General features: G+C 41.1%; 1 protein-coding gene across 1 annotated transcript; it reads left to right on the forward strand.

Moving 5' to 3' along the window:
• Nucleotides 1-3,199: 3,199 nt before the first annotated feature.
• Nucleotides 3,200-10,119, forward strand: LOC131736986 (WASH complex subunit 2-like). Its single transcript, XM_059023375.1, has 2 exons — nt 3,200-3,357; nt 5,145-10,119. Exons 1-2 carry the CDS (start codon nt 3,248-3,250, stop codon nt 8,716-8,718), a joined length of 3,684 nt encoding a protein of 1,227 aa, XP_058879358.1. The 5' UTR covers nt 3,200-3,247; the 3' UTR covers nt 8,719-10,119.
• Nucleotides 10,120-14,619: the final 4,500 nt, after the last annotated feature.

A 14,619-nucleotide genomic window follows, 5' to 3' on the forward strand; every position in this document is an offset into this window, starting at 1 on the left:
TTGACAATTGTCCATGATTTTCAGTTCCAGTGGTTTGATTTCAAATGCACAACAAATCAAAACTACAGAAGCAATGGGGTGTTCTAATACATGCGCACACTGCTGAACTACAGAAGCAATGGGATGTTCTAATACATGCGCACACTGCTGAACTACAGAAGCAATGGGGTGTTCTAATACATGCGCACACTGCTGAACTACAGAAGCAATGGGGTGTTCTAATACATGTGCACACTGCTGAACTACAGAAGCAATGGGGTGTTCTAATACATGTGCACACTGCTGAACTACAGAAGCAATGGGATGTTCTAATACATGCGCACACTGCTGAACTACAGAAGCAATGGGGTGTTCTAATACATGCGCACACTGCTGAACTACAGAAGCAATGGGATGTTCTAATACATGCGCACACTGCTGAACTACAGAAGCAATGGGGTGTTCTAATACATGTGCACACTGCTGAACTACAGAAGCAAGTAGAGAGTACCCTAAAACGAGATGAGCACAGCTGTATATAATGGAGAGTGAGTAGAGAGTACCCTAAAACGAGATGAGCACAGCTGTACATAATGGAGAGTGAGTAGGGAGTACCCTAAAACGAGATGAGCACAGCTGTATATAATGGAGAGTGAGTAGGGAGTACCCTAAAACGAGATGAGCACAGCTGTATATAATGGAGAGTGAGTAGAGAGTACCCTAAAACGAGATGAGCACAGCTGTATATAATGGAGAGTGAGTAGAGAGTACCCTAAAGGGGTTGCAGCTTACAAGACTTTCATAAATTAAAGACACTTTAAAAAAAAAGTTTGCCAGAATATAGATTTCTTTTTGTCTTGTCTTGTTTTGAGAGTTAAAAACAAAATGACCCTTAAAAAAAAGTCCTCACGTATGACATGGGCTCAGTTTAATTGAACATGGATTGCATTGTGTAGGCCAGGGGGGTTGAAGAAGCATTATGAATCAAGACTCAAGAACTCAAGAGTTTGGACTGCTCACAACCACACTTCACATTCACACAGGACCATGTCATCCGTCACTTTATTTATTTATTGTTTCATGTATTTATTGGGTGATTGTAGCTAACGAAACAATTTCAATAACACTGTGTAACAATTTTTTTTTTTTTTTTTGTTCCTGGGTAGTAAGTGTTATTTCCTAATTGCTTATGCCTCAAAAGTATAGAAAATGGCTATTATTCCCCACAAACTTTGCTTTTGTGACCAGGACAGTGATATTTTGAAATGTACCTATTTTCCAGAACATTCCAGATAGATTCAGTGCTGAGTAAACTTGGAGTAACTTCTAGAACTTTCTAGAAATTTCCAGTAATATAAATAGTAGTATAAATACAGGGGCCTTAAGCCTTAAATTCAGTTTAGTTACAGCTGCCTAAGTGGATACATATCTGCATTTTTCTGAGATGGCATCAAGGTCATAGGAGACTTAAAAATGGTGGCATTCCTGATGGGTCTCCAAGGCGGTTTTACCAAGTTTCCCTGCTATCTTTGCCTTTGGGACAGCAGGGACACCAAGGCGCACTACCACAGGCGGGACTGGCCACAGCGGACCGAGTTCTCTGTGGGGAGGAACAACGTCAAGTGGGAGCCACTGGTGGACCCCCGGAAGGTGCTGATGCCACCACTGCACATCAAATTGGGCCTTGTGAAACAATTTGTCAGAGCTCTAGATAAGGAGTCGGCAGCCTTCAAGTACCTTCAAGACTTCTTCCCTAAGCTGTCTGAGGCAAAGGTCAAAGCCGGTGTCTTCGTCGGACCACAGATAAAGAAGATCCTGGAGTGCAATGAATTCCCCAAGAAGCTCACTAGTAAGGAGAAAGTGGCTTGGAACAGCTTTGTTGCAGTGGTTCGGGGCTTCCTGGGCAATCACAAGGCCGAAAACTATGTGGAGCTGGTTGAGACTCTGGTGAAGAACTACGGCACAATGGGCTGTAGGATGTCCCTCAAAGTCCATATCCTTGATGCTCATCTTGATAAATTCAAGGAGAACATGGGAGCGTACTCAGAGGAGCAAGGCGAGCGCTTCCACCAGGATATACTGGACTTTGAACGCCGCTACCAAGGACAGTATAACGAGAACATGATGGGAGACTACATTTGGGGGCTGATTCGTGAAAGTGATTTACAGTATAATCGTAAATCTCGAAAAACTACTCACTTCTAAATCTTTTGTAGTCATTTTTGTATTACTTTAGTATAAATACATGTTAATTTGGATTCATATGTTGACTTTATGTGAACGAAAAGACACAAATTCGCCCGTTTTCTCATTGGAAATAGGTAAATTTCAAAATATCACTGTCCTGGTCACAAAAGCAAAGTTTGTAGGGAATAATAGCCATTTTCTATACTTTTGAGGCATAAGCAATTAGGAAATAACACTTTCTACCCAGGAACAAAAATTGTGTTACATAGTGTAATCTTACTGGTCGTGCTCTTCATTTTGCTTCAATTTGTCAGATGTACAGTTTTTCTATAATGGTAATATAATATTGCTCATTTGTTCATGTTTCATTTGGAATGTACAGTACGCTTTAAACAATAACATCAGAGCAAAGGTCACAAGAGCAAAGGTGCAATGAATTCCTTCTGAATGACTGGCAGGTCAGCTGTGCGGTGCAGTATATTTAACAGCTGTACTGTAGCAGGGTATTCTTACAGCAACACGAGGACCCATAAACACGAGAACCCATGATCTGAGTTATTGATTAATTAAAGTGGTGATGTCATTGTATAAGAAAATATCATATTCTCCCTGCCTTTTTCAAGTTATGAATGGTAGTGATGAAACTACTCAGTGATACTAGGGTTGTTAAAGAAGTGATGGAGACATTTTTAAACAGATAATATCAATATACACTCACACTTCTGGATACTTGTTGGCAGCAGCACCCCCTGTCCCCTGTCCCCTGTCCCCTGTCCCTTACTAGTGCTCCTTCTGAGCCACAGCCTCTATGAGACTGGAAATACAGACTCTCCCTTTATACACCTGCATCAATTAAAACAAATTGAATAATTAATTAATTGGACCGCTTATCAAGGTCCACATTTGACTCCATTCCATCCACACTCTCACATGGAAATTAAATATACAAGCAGACGGTAAAGCCCTCTTTGGGTTCTATGCTTAAATAATAATGATAAAAAATACTGCTACTGCTACTTATCATATTTTTAATAATAATGATGTCTAATTATTATCCTAGTTCCAGTCTCCAGTTCAGGACATGTGCTCTGCCTGTTTTAAGCCTGTGTACCCCATGGAGAGGATGGCAGCGGATTCATTCATATTCCATCACTCCTGTTTCTGCTGCAAGCACTGCCAAAAGAAATTGAGGTGAGACTAAATCATGCATACAGCTCCTCTGTGCTGTATTAAAATGTACTGGCAGTATTTAATAATCTATTGCTTTGTGAATTGTTTAACATGTTAGAGTGCTCTGAACATGATTGCTGTGCTGCTTCACAGTCCTGCCCCTCTCATTACTGTATGTGGGTCACTTCCATGCAGCTTCTATTAGGGTGTGCCGAGTAACAAGCATCGAGCATCCATTATTCATAACAAGTATATTGATTTGTACTCCCTGTCAGCATCTGGTGATATAGATACAGACTGTCACTGTCCGATAATGTCATAGCACTGTCCGATAATGTCATAGCACTGTCAGAGAATGTCATAGCACTGTCCGATAATGTCATAGCACTGTCAGAGAATGCCATAGCACTGTCCGATAATGTCATAGCACTGTCCGATAATGTCATAGCACTGTCAGATAATGCCATAGCACTGTCCGATAATGTCATAGCACTGTCCGATAATGTCATAGCACTGTCAGAGAATGCCATAGCACTGTCCGATAATGTCATAGCACTGTCCGATAATGTCATAGCACTGTCCGAGAATGTCATAGCACTGTCCGAGAATGTCATAGCACTGTCCGATAATGTCATAGCACTGTCAGAGAATGTCATAGCACTGTCCGATAATGTCATAGCACTGTCAGAGAATGTCATAGCACTGTCAAATAATGTCATAGCACTGTCAGAGAATGTCATAGCACTGTCCGATAATGTCATAGCACTGTCAGAGAATGTCATAGCACTGTCAGAGAATGTCATAGCACTGTCCGATAATGTCATAGCACTGTCAGAGAATGTCATAGCACTGTCCGATAATGTCATAGCACTGTCAGAGAATGTCATAGCACTGTCCGATAATGTCATAGCACTGTCAAATAATGTCATAGCACTGTCAGAGAATGTCATAGCACTGTCAGATAATGTCATAGCACTGTCCGATAATGTCATAGCACTGTCCGATAATGTCATAGCACTGTCCGATAATGTCATAGCACTGTCAGAGAATGTCATAGCACTGTCCGATAATGTCATAGCACTGTCCGATAATGTCATAGCACTGTCAGATAATGTCATAGCACTGTCCGATAATGTCATAGCACTGTCCGATAATGTCATAGCACTGTCCGATAATGTCATAGCACTGTCCGATAATGTCATAGCACTGTCAGAGAATGTCATAGCACTGTCCGATAATGTCATAGCACTGTCAAGTAACTTTCTGAGTGTCATAATGTTTTAATGAAGTAATTTAAGTCCTTCAGTCCACATAGAAAAATGCACATTTTAACTTTTTTAAATGATCAAAATCATTGTCAAATTACATAGAAAGAATTGTCTGGTCATTTTCTGAGCTCCAGAAATGCAGCCCTTTAGAGCTTTGGATTGTAGTGCTGTCCATTTCTGAGCATGATCCAAGGTGGAGTACCCATGCAGTTCCAAGTAGGAGCATGGGTTTGAGCAATGGCTCCTCTGCACATCCCTATTATTTATAGTACCGGATCAGAACAAGAACCTGGTTATCCCAAAAATGTTTTTTTCTTCTTTTCAAAACAGTTGCATTTTCAAATGATGACTACAGTTAATATAGCATTTGACTGAATTTGATTACAAAAAATGACTCATAAGCCAGGTAACTGTTATAGACAGACTTGTTTGAAATCAATATTTATTATGTAATAAAAAAAATGAAATCACAACTTTGGACCTAAAAAAGATTTGCTCAATATCCCGTTTTTTAATCACCATTACTCTTTTTTTATTTAGCCTCCGCAATTACGCTGCTCTTCTGGGGGAATTCTACTGCATATTTCACTACCAGCAACTGTTCAGAGAGAAAGGAAATTACGACGAGGGGTTTGGACGCAAGCAACACAAGGATCAGTGGCTCCAGAAAAGTGTGCAGCTTCCTACAGAACCTGAGGATAATGAGGAAATGGCTTGCAGAGAGTCAAAGAGGGAACCCAGTGCTTCTGAAGGTTCACAATCCCTAGCTGACTTGTCAACACCTGTACAAAACCAAACATTAGAGAGAAGATCAGACCCCCGAATTAAGCTGAGAGTCAGCTGGCCTCCACCAACAAACGCAGGTGAAAAGTTTAACAAATCACCTAAAGACACCGAGAAAAATAAAGCCAAGGGGGGATTTACTGACAGAAAGCTAGCTTTAGAACAAAATAAAGCCAAGGGGGGATTTACTGACAGAAAGCTAGCTTTAGAACAAAATAAAGCTAAGGGGGGATTTACTGACAGAAAGCTAGCTTTAGAACAAAATAAAGCCAAGGGGGGATTTACTGACAGAAAGCTAGCTTTAGAACAAAATAAAGAGGTTTCTGAGAGTGAGTTAACAGACAAGATCATGCCCAGGTTGGTAAAAAGTGATGTAAGCAAAAGACTTACTCTGTCTCCCTTCATTTTAGGCAAAGAAAAGGCTAGTATCGTTTTTCCCACTCAAGCCAAAAAAGGGGTAGAGTTGAACAGTCTGGGGCAGGTTGGGCAGGTTAAGCAGACAGCCGCAGTAACTGTGCTGGACAAACCACAGACAGTATCGTCAAAGTCAGGGGAAGTGTCAGCCAAGATTGCCATGTTTCAAGACAGCACACCTACAAAGGTAAATCACATTTCCCCAAGTAATAAGAACAAGTCACCTGCAAAGAATACACCTGTCACAAAGCTGGCTTCAGCCGTCGCTGGCTCAGCATCAGCAACAACACCCCAGTCGGTTATCAATGTTATCTCAGGTAAGAAGATCAAATCAGTTAATTTCCTAGAGGATAAAACTATGCAGTACAGCATGGTGAAGGTGACTAACAGTGACAGAAATTTGAATACAGGAAATGAAAACTACAGAAGCAAACTTAAAACAAATCAGAGCAATGAAGTAGACAGTAGTCCAGTGGCATCTACCCCAAACGAGAAACCTAAATCTCTGGTCAGTTCCAAAGTGAAAGCTAAGCATAGTCCAGCTTCTCTCAATGTGAGAGCAGGATTATTTACAGAACCAGAAGAAACCAATCATCTGAGTGAAACCCACATGAAAACTGTTGATAGAAGTATGAAAGAGGGACTCTCTTACTCTACTGTTCAGAGCAAGTTCATACAATCAGAGCACATAACCACAACCACTACTAATACTACTAAAGTAGTAGAAACAAACCAATCAGTTTACAATAAAGAAGAAACTTCAATGAAACATTCTCATAGTGAAGTAAACCGTCCAGCTGTTTGTGATGAAGGCGAAAGCTCGTTTAAAAGAAAAACAGAAATGAAAACAGATGTTATCGACATGTCAAATGCAGAACTGAAGGATACAGATTCCAATAGTGCACCTGACGGCAGCAAACTCAGTACTCCAGGACAGAATTCATTAACTCCCAACTCAGAGGAGAAAGGCAGCATTGCAGAAAATAATGTAACTAACAGCATGCCCAGTGTTAATGGAAATAGTGAAAAAACAGAAAAAGCAACGGAGTCCTCACCTAAAAAGATTGATGCTTTGAACACCTCTATCTCCAAAGGCAAAGAGAATGGGAAGACTCATGCCAGGAAGGAGTCCTGGTCGAAAGCGACAGGTCTAGGAAAAAGCCCCTTCTTAAAGCTATTTAATCCAGGCAGCAAAGACAACATGGACAAGAAGGAACAAACAGAAAGCAAAAAGCCTGAGGCGAAGCCCAGGTCTGCCTTGGGCAAATTATTCCAGTCCTCAACAGAACAGAGCAAAGAATCTAAGAAGGAAAGGGAAAATGAAACTAATAGTCCTAAAGAGGCTCACGAGAAAGCTGAAGGCAAAGAGCAGGCTGAACCAAAAGAGGAAATCCTCCGCAAGGATAACACGAATGCCGTCCCAGCTGAGGAACATGAACATGGCAGATCTTCAGTCCCGACTGAAGCTCAGGATACTTTGGCTATAGAGTCAGAACAAATCAGACAAAACATAGATGTTAACCTTATTGAAAACGAATCAAATGGCTCCTCATCTGAAAACATCAATCAGTATAGATCTGCTGAACCCTTGTTAGCAGAAACTGAAACCAACTTCAACAGCACTGAGAGGAACATCAACAACACCCTCACAAGTAAGGAGACTGACTTGAGTTTATCTACCCCAGAGCAAAAAATGCATACCTTTGATTCAAGCCTGGTAAAAGATATGTCAAGTACTTCTCCACCTGAAATTGCCAATCCATTTGGAGCACCTGAAACTCTGTTAAGACAAACTGAAACCAACTTCAACAGCACTGAGAGGAACATCAACAACACCCTCACAAGTATGGAGACTGACTTCAATTTAAGCAGATCTACCCCAGATCAAACCGAGCGTAGCCTTGATTCAAACCTGGTACAAGATATGTCAAATAGTTCTCCAGTCGAAACTGTTAATCCATTTGGACCCCCTGAACCTGAGTTAACAGAAGATGTGAGCAACACTGAGAAAACAGTACCAAGTATGGAGGCAGACGTTAATTCAAGTACTCATATCTCAGACCAAGGAAGCCCTAATTCCAGCAGTCCATCAGACACCACAAATCTATTTGTTCCCCTTGAATCTGTGTTAACACAAACAGAAACCTATGTCAGAAACACTGAAAATACAGAAACACTTGATTCTCAAACTGAGACCACGCATAGTGTTCAAAGTCTAGCTTTTGAAAATGCAGGAAACCCATTTGGATTGGAACAAACCTCTGCAAAACCAATTGAAGATCATCTTGACATATTTGAAACCAGTACTGAACCTGTGCTCCCTAATCCATCGACAGCTCAGTCTTCTGCTGAGAGTGATCAATTCAATATCTTCAATCTAAATGTTGGAAGTGAGCAGCCAGAAGGTAGCAGCACTCCATTTGAGCCAAGCCAAGCTTCACTTTTGCAGGCAGAGGTTAATACGATAACACTGGATGACACTCTTGACATTTTCAGCACAAATATTCAAAGCACGCCTCAGTCGAATGTTGATTTGTTTGGTGCTGATTTTACAGGCTTGGACTCTTTCTCAGGGCAGCCATCCTCCTCTTTTCCAGAAGATATCTTTGGTGTTGGGGATTTTTCAATGGCTGGAAGCGCTTCCACAGAAACTGCTACCCAAGCAATTTCCACCAACAACTTTGACGATATCTTCGGCCTGGAACAGACAACTGTATCCAGCCCTTCTGTTCCTGATGTCCAGGGAGACATTTTCTCTGATGATATATTTGGTTCACAGTCTTTAATTGCACCTACACAACCCACCACAGAGAATGTTCTTGATGGTCTTCTTGATCCAGTTTTTGATTCCACCATCTTGACAGCCATGGCTGACCAAACAAATAACAACCAATGGCTTGATGATTTCTTGGGTTAAGGATGAGCCCACAGTCACTGTAAAGCCAGCAATTTTTATTGTTAATTCTAGTTGGCAAAATTGGCAATTATTTTAAGAAATATTGAGATGGCGTCTGTTTGCAGTAAACATGTTTCAGCAGCTGCTATAGTAATTGGAATAGTTTAAAAAATACGTAGGGGGCTCCCGAGGGGTGCATTCAGTAAAGGCACTCCGCGTGGAGTGCAGGATGCGTCCTATAGTCTGGAGGTCCGGGTCCAGGCTATTCTACTGCCGACCGTGGACGGGAGTTCCCAGGGGGCGGCGCACAATTGGCCGAATGCTGCCCGGGGTGGGGAGGGCTTAGGTCAGCCAGGGTGTCCTCGGCTCACCGCGCACCAGTGACCCCTGTAGACTGGCCTGGCGCCTGCAGACCTGCCTACAAGCGGCCCAGAGCTGGGTGGTCCTCCGACGCTGTAGCTCTGGGGTAGCTGCATGGCTGGCCTGCAGAATGAAAAAAAGCAGACGGCTGACGACACACGTTTCGGAGGATGCTTTTGTTCGCCTTCGTCTCTCCCGAGTCAGCGCGGGGGTTGCAGCGGTGGGCCAGGTTTAAAATTGGGCATTTCAAATTGGGGAGAAAATGGGCTAAAAAACAACTGGCAATTCCAAATTTAAAAAAATAATGTCAATATAGAAGCACTCGAGGTGGTCCAGTGGAGGTAAAAGACAAACAGAAGAACCTCCGAGCTCCGTATCTTGCCTGGAGAAGGAAAATATGTGGTTTATCTTTTACCTCTGCTGGTGATTACCTTTGCAATTGATCTCAATCAATTGCAAAGTTTCCTCATGCGTCCACTTGTCTGTAGCCATACTTCCTACTTACAAATATTGAGAGTGAAATCAGGGGATTAGAAAATGCAATATCATTGGCTGAACACACACAGGCACGTAGAAAAATTGTCAACTGAATTTCTGAAAATAGAGCAATGGTCTAATTCTAGCAACTCGATTCTCAATCAAAAAATTTTGACAACTCCATTTGTTAATTTGTGCAATCTTTATTGCTAATTTGAGTTGCCAAAATATGTGTTACTGGATATAAAACCAACAAGTAGGATAAGGGTTAACAAAAATGAAAAGTTCAAGGGAGAAGACCTGAGGCATTTGAAACAAGCAAGATGAGAAAAACCAAAGCTGGTCACAGTGTTTAAAAGCCATATTGTGTTGGACTGATGTTTAAAGGGAAACACTGTCTCCACAACTAACAATAGGTTTACTTAGCTGTAATGTGTTTGCTGCTCTCAGCTGATAAAATGTAATATTTAGGCAAAATGTTTACACGATAAAAAACATAGCTGATTTTTTAAAATTATTTTTCTTCTGGAACTAATCAATAAATATTTTGTATTTACAAAAGATGAAATAATAATTGTTTATTGTGGAAAGATATATATTCATATATATATATATATATATATATATATATATATATATATATATATGAATGCTACATACTGTACAACTGCCATTCCATGTGGAGAGTGATATCAAAGTGAAAAATAATGCCAAGCAACATTCCATGTCATGACTTTAGTTCTTTGTGAAAAAATGTAATCATATTGTTTTTTAAAAAGTGCTTTTGTTGATGTAAAAAAACAACAACAATGAAAACATTGTTAAAAAAACGATAGCTAACTAATGAGGATTATATTGTAAATTTAATTCCTAAGGCTGGTCACTTAAATAATATGATTAGAGGTTAATACAACTATACAGACTTTCTTTTGACCTCTATGATGACATGATTAAGTGAATGAAGATTTGTATTCATTGTAATTTACAGTACGTGTGAAGCAAGGAAGAATAAACCATGTATTAAATCAGTACAACGGCTAAGAGAACACCCCTCGAGAAGCAAGCAAAGTGTTCTCTTAGCTGAAGAGTTCTCTTAGCTGAAGCGTTCTCTTAGCTGAAGAGTTCTCTTAGCTGAAGCATTCTCTTAGACGGAGTTCACCACCAGTCACAATAGGAATCGATAAATAAATATGCATTGTATGCATCATGACGCTTGAGCACTTACAATGGGAAAAATCCATTTCACCACAAGGGTGTTCTCTTAGCTGAAGTGTTCTCTTAGGAGGTGTTCCTATACGCAGAGACGACTGTCCCTTTGTAATTAAAGACTAATCTGTAAAAATCTATAAGCACTGTGTTTTTTAGCAACATGTTTATGGCAATATGAAACATGTAAAGTTGAGTATGCTGCCAATAACACTAAATACGAATGCAATGCACTCTGTTGTCTGTATTATACCAGCCTTCACTGTATGATAAATTCACTTTTTAAATCACAATCGTGAATAGTGCTGTACAAACTGATTTTTCGAATCAAGCTCTCCACAGGTGAGGGGCATGTTGATTGGACTAATTTACCGTTCCAAGTGAAAGAAGTGAAGAAACAGCCGCTTGATTTGTGTGGATTACTGCTCTACACAGAGTCTAAAGAAAAGCAGCGATCATCCCAAACCCAAGTAGCTGTTTGATTTGTGTGGATTACTGCTCTACACAGAGTCTAAAGAAAAGCAGCGATCATCCCAAACCCAAGCAGCTGTTTGATTTGTGTGGATTACTGCTCTACACAGAGTCTAAAGAAAAGCAGCGATCATCCCAAACCCAAGCAGCTGTTTGATTTGTGTGGATTACTGCTCTACACAGAGTCTAAAGAAAAGCAGCGATCATCCCAAACCCAGGCAGCTGTTTGATTTGTGTGGATTACTGCTCTACACAGTCTAAAGAAAAGCAGCGATCATCCCAAACCCAAGCAGCTGTTTGTTCACTCGGAATGGGACATCAGCCCGATGGACACCAGCAACCCGCACCTGATATCTGCGAGGAGCTCAAGCTGAATAATCGAATAATCAACTCATACCAGCACTAGTATTAAATGTGTGCGTTCACAAAATGAAATGCAATCAAACATATTTGAAAAATGAATAATGAATAAAACAAGTCATTTTCACATCACTGGCTGCTTTTTCGTTCATTCGTCTTACTTTATTTTCAGTATTACTCACAGCCCTTACAACATTAAAAAAGTCAACATCAATGATTTTCTTTATTTGAGGCATTGGGGTCTTTGTTAGAAATTTGCAAATACTCTGTGTCAAGACAGAGAAGAGAAATGCATACTAGAGTGACGCAGTGTAAGGTGAAAATGTATTGGAAATATCATAGCAGAGTAAAATGATGGGTAATATTAAAACACTTTACTGGGGGGGACTTTTGGCATAAGTAGAGTAATTTAGAGAGATAAAGCATGTGACACAGGAAGCAGGTAAAACGCCTGTCCCCTGAGAAGGACTGCTGCAGGTGCACAAGTCTGCCAGGATCCCATTTCAAAGACTTGCCCAGTAAGACATGTCAACTCAAAGAGGGTCAAGGGGCTCCAGTTTGGTTTTTATAGCACAGCAAACGGATTTACCCAAAGCTGGTCAATAAAATCTCTGCAATTACAATACAAATGTGAATCATAACTACATTTTCTGGATAAGTGGTTATTGAATTGGCTTTTTTTATTTTACTTACTTATTATTAAGTATTCCATAGATCAGACTGTACACAGTGACATGCCATCACTCAACAGATCAGACTGCACACAGTGACATGCCATCACTCAATAGATCAGACTGCACACAGTGACATGCCATCACTCAACAGATCAGACTGCACACAGTGACATGCCATCACTCCATAGATCAGACTGCACACAGTGACATGCCATCACTCCATAGATCAGACTGCACAAAGTGACATACCATCACTCAATAGATCAGACTGCACACAGTGACATGTCATCACTCAATAGATCAGACTGCACACAGTGACATGCCATCACTCAATAGATCAGACTGCACAGTGACATGCCATCACTCAATAGATCAGACTGCACACAGTGACATGTCATCACTCAATAGATCAGACTACACATAGTGACATGCCAACACTCAATAGATCAGACTGCACACAGTGACATACCATCACTCAATAGATCAGACTGCACACAGTGACATGCCATCACTCAATAGATCAGACTGCACAGTGACATGCCATCACTCAATAGATCAGACTACACATAGTGACATGCCATCACTCAATAGATCAGACTGCACACAGTGACATGCCATCACTCAATAGATCAGACTGCACACAGTGACATGTCATCACTCAATAGATCAGACTGCACACAGTGACATGTCATCACTCAATAGATCAGACTGCACACAGTGACATGCCATCACTCAACAGATCAGACTGCACAGTGACATGCCATCACTCAATAGATCAGACTACACATAGTGACATGCCATCACTCAATAGATCAGACTGCACACAGTGACATGCCATCACTCAATAGATCAGACTGCACAGTGACATGCCATCACTCAATAGATCAGACTACACATAGTGACATGCCATCACTCAATAGATCAGACTGCACACAGTGACATGCCATCACTCAATAGATCAGACTGCACACAGTGACATGTCATCATTCAATAGATCAGACTACACATAGTGACATGCCATCACTCAATAGATCAGACTGCACACAGTGACATGCCATCACTCAATAGATCAGACTGCACACAGTGACATGTCATCACTCAATAGATCAGACTGCACACAGTGACATGTCATCACTCAATAGATCAGACTGCACACAGTGACATGCCATCACTCAATAGATCAGACTGCACACAGTGACATGCCATCACTCAATAGATCAGACTGCACACAGTGACATGTCATCATTCAATAGATCAGACTACACATAGTGACATGCCATCACTCAATAGATCAGACTGCACACAGTGACATGCCATCACTCAATAGATCAGACTGCACACAGTGACATGTCATCACTCAATAGATCAGACTGCACACAGTGACATGTCATCACTCAATAGATCAGACTGCACACAGTGACATGCCATCACTCAACAGATCAGACTGCACACAGTGACATGCCATCACTCAATAGATCAGACTGCACAGTGACATGCCATCACTCAATAGATCAGACTACACATAGTGACATGCCATCACTCAATAGATCAGACTGCACACAGTGACATGCCATCACTCCATAGATCAGACTGTACACAGTGACATGCCATCACTCAATAGATCAGACTGCACACAGTGACATGCCATCACTCAATAGATCAGACTACACATAGTGACATGCCATCACTCCATAGATCAGACTGCACACAGTGACATGCCATCACTCAATAGATCAGACTACACATAGTGACATGCCATCACTCCATAGATCAGACTGCACACAGTGACATGCCATCACTCAATAGATCAGACTGCACACAGTGACATGTCATCACTCAATAGATCAGACTGCACAGTGACATGCCATCACTCAATAGATCAGACTACACACAGTGACATGCCATCACTCAAAAGATCAGACTGCACACAGTGACATACCATCACTCAATAGATCAGACTGCACACAGTGACATGCCATCACTCCATAGATCAGACTGCACACAGTGACATGCCATCACCCAACAGATCAGACTGCACACAGTGACGTGCCATCACTCAAAAGATCAGACTGCACACAGTGACATACCATCACTCAATAGATCAGACTGCACACAGTGACATGCCATCACTCCATAGATCAGACTGCACACAGTGACATGCCATCACCCAACAGATCAGACTGCACACAGTGACGTGCCATCACTCAACAGATCAGACTGCACACAGTGACATGCCATCACTCAATAGATCAGACTGCACACAGTGACATATTATTATTATTAATATTTATTTCTTAGCAGACGCCCTTATCCAGGGCGACTTACAATCGTAAGCAAAAACATTTCAAGCGTTACAATACAAGTAATACAATAA

Source organism: Acipenser ruthenus, chromosome 4 (genome assembly GCF_902713425.1).
Source record: "Acipenser ruthenus chromosome 4, fAciRut3.2 maternal haplotype, whole genome shotgun sequence".
Classification (NCBI taxonomy): domain Eukaryota; kingdom Metazoa; phylum Chordata; class Actinopteri; order Acipenseriformes; family Acipenseridae; genus Acipenser; species Acipenser ruthenus.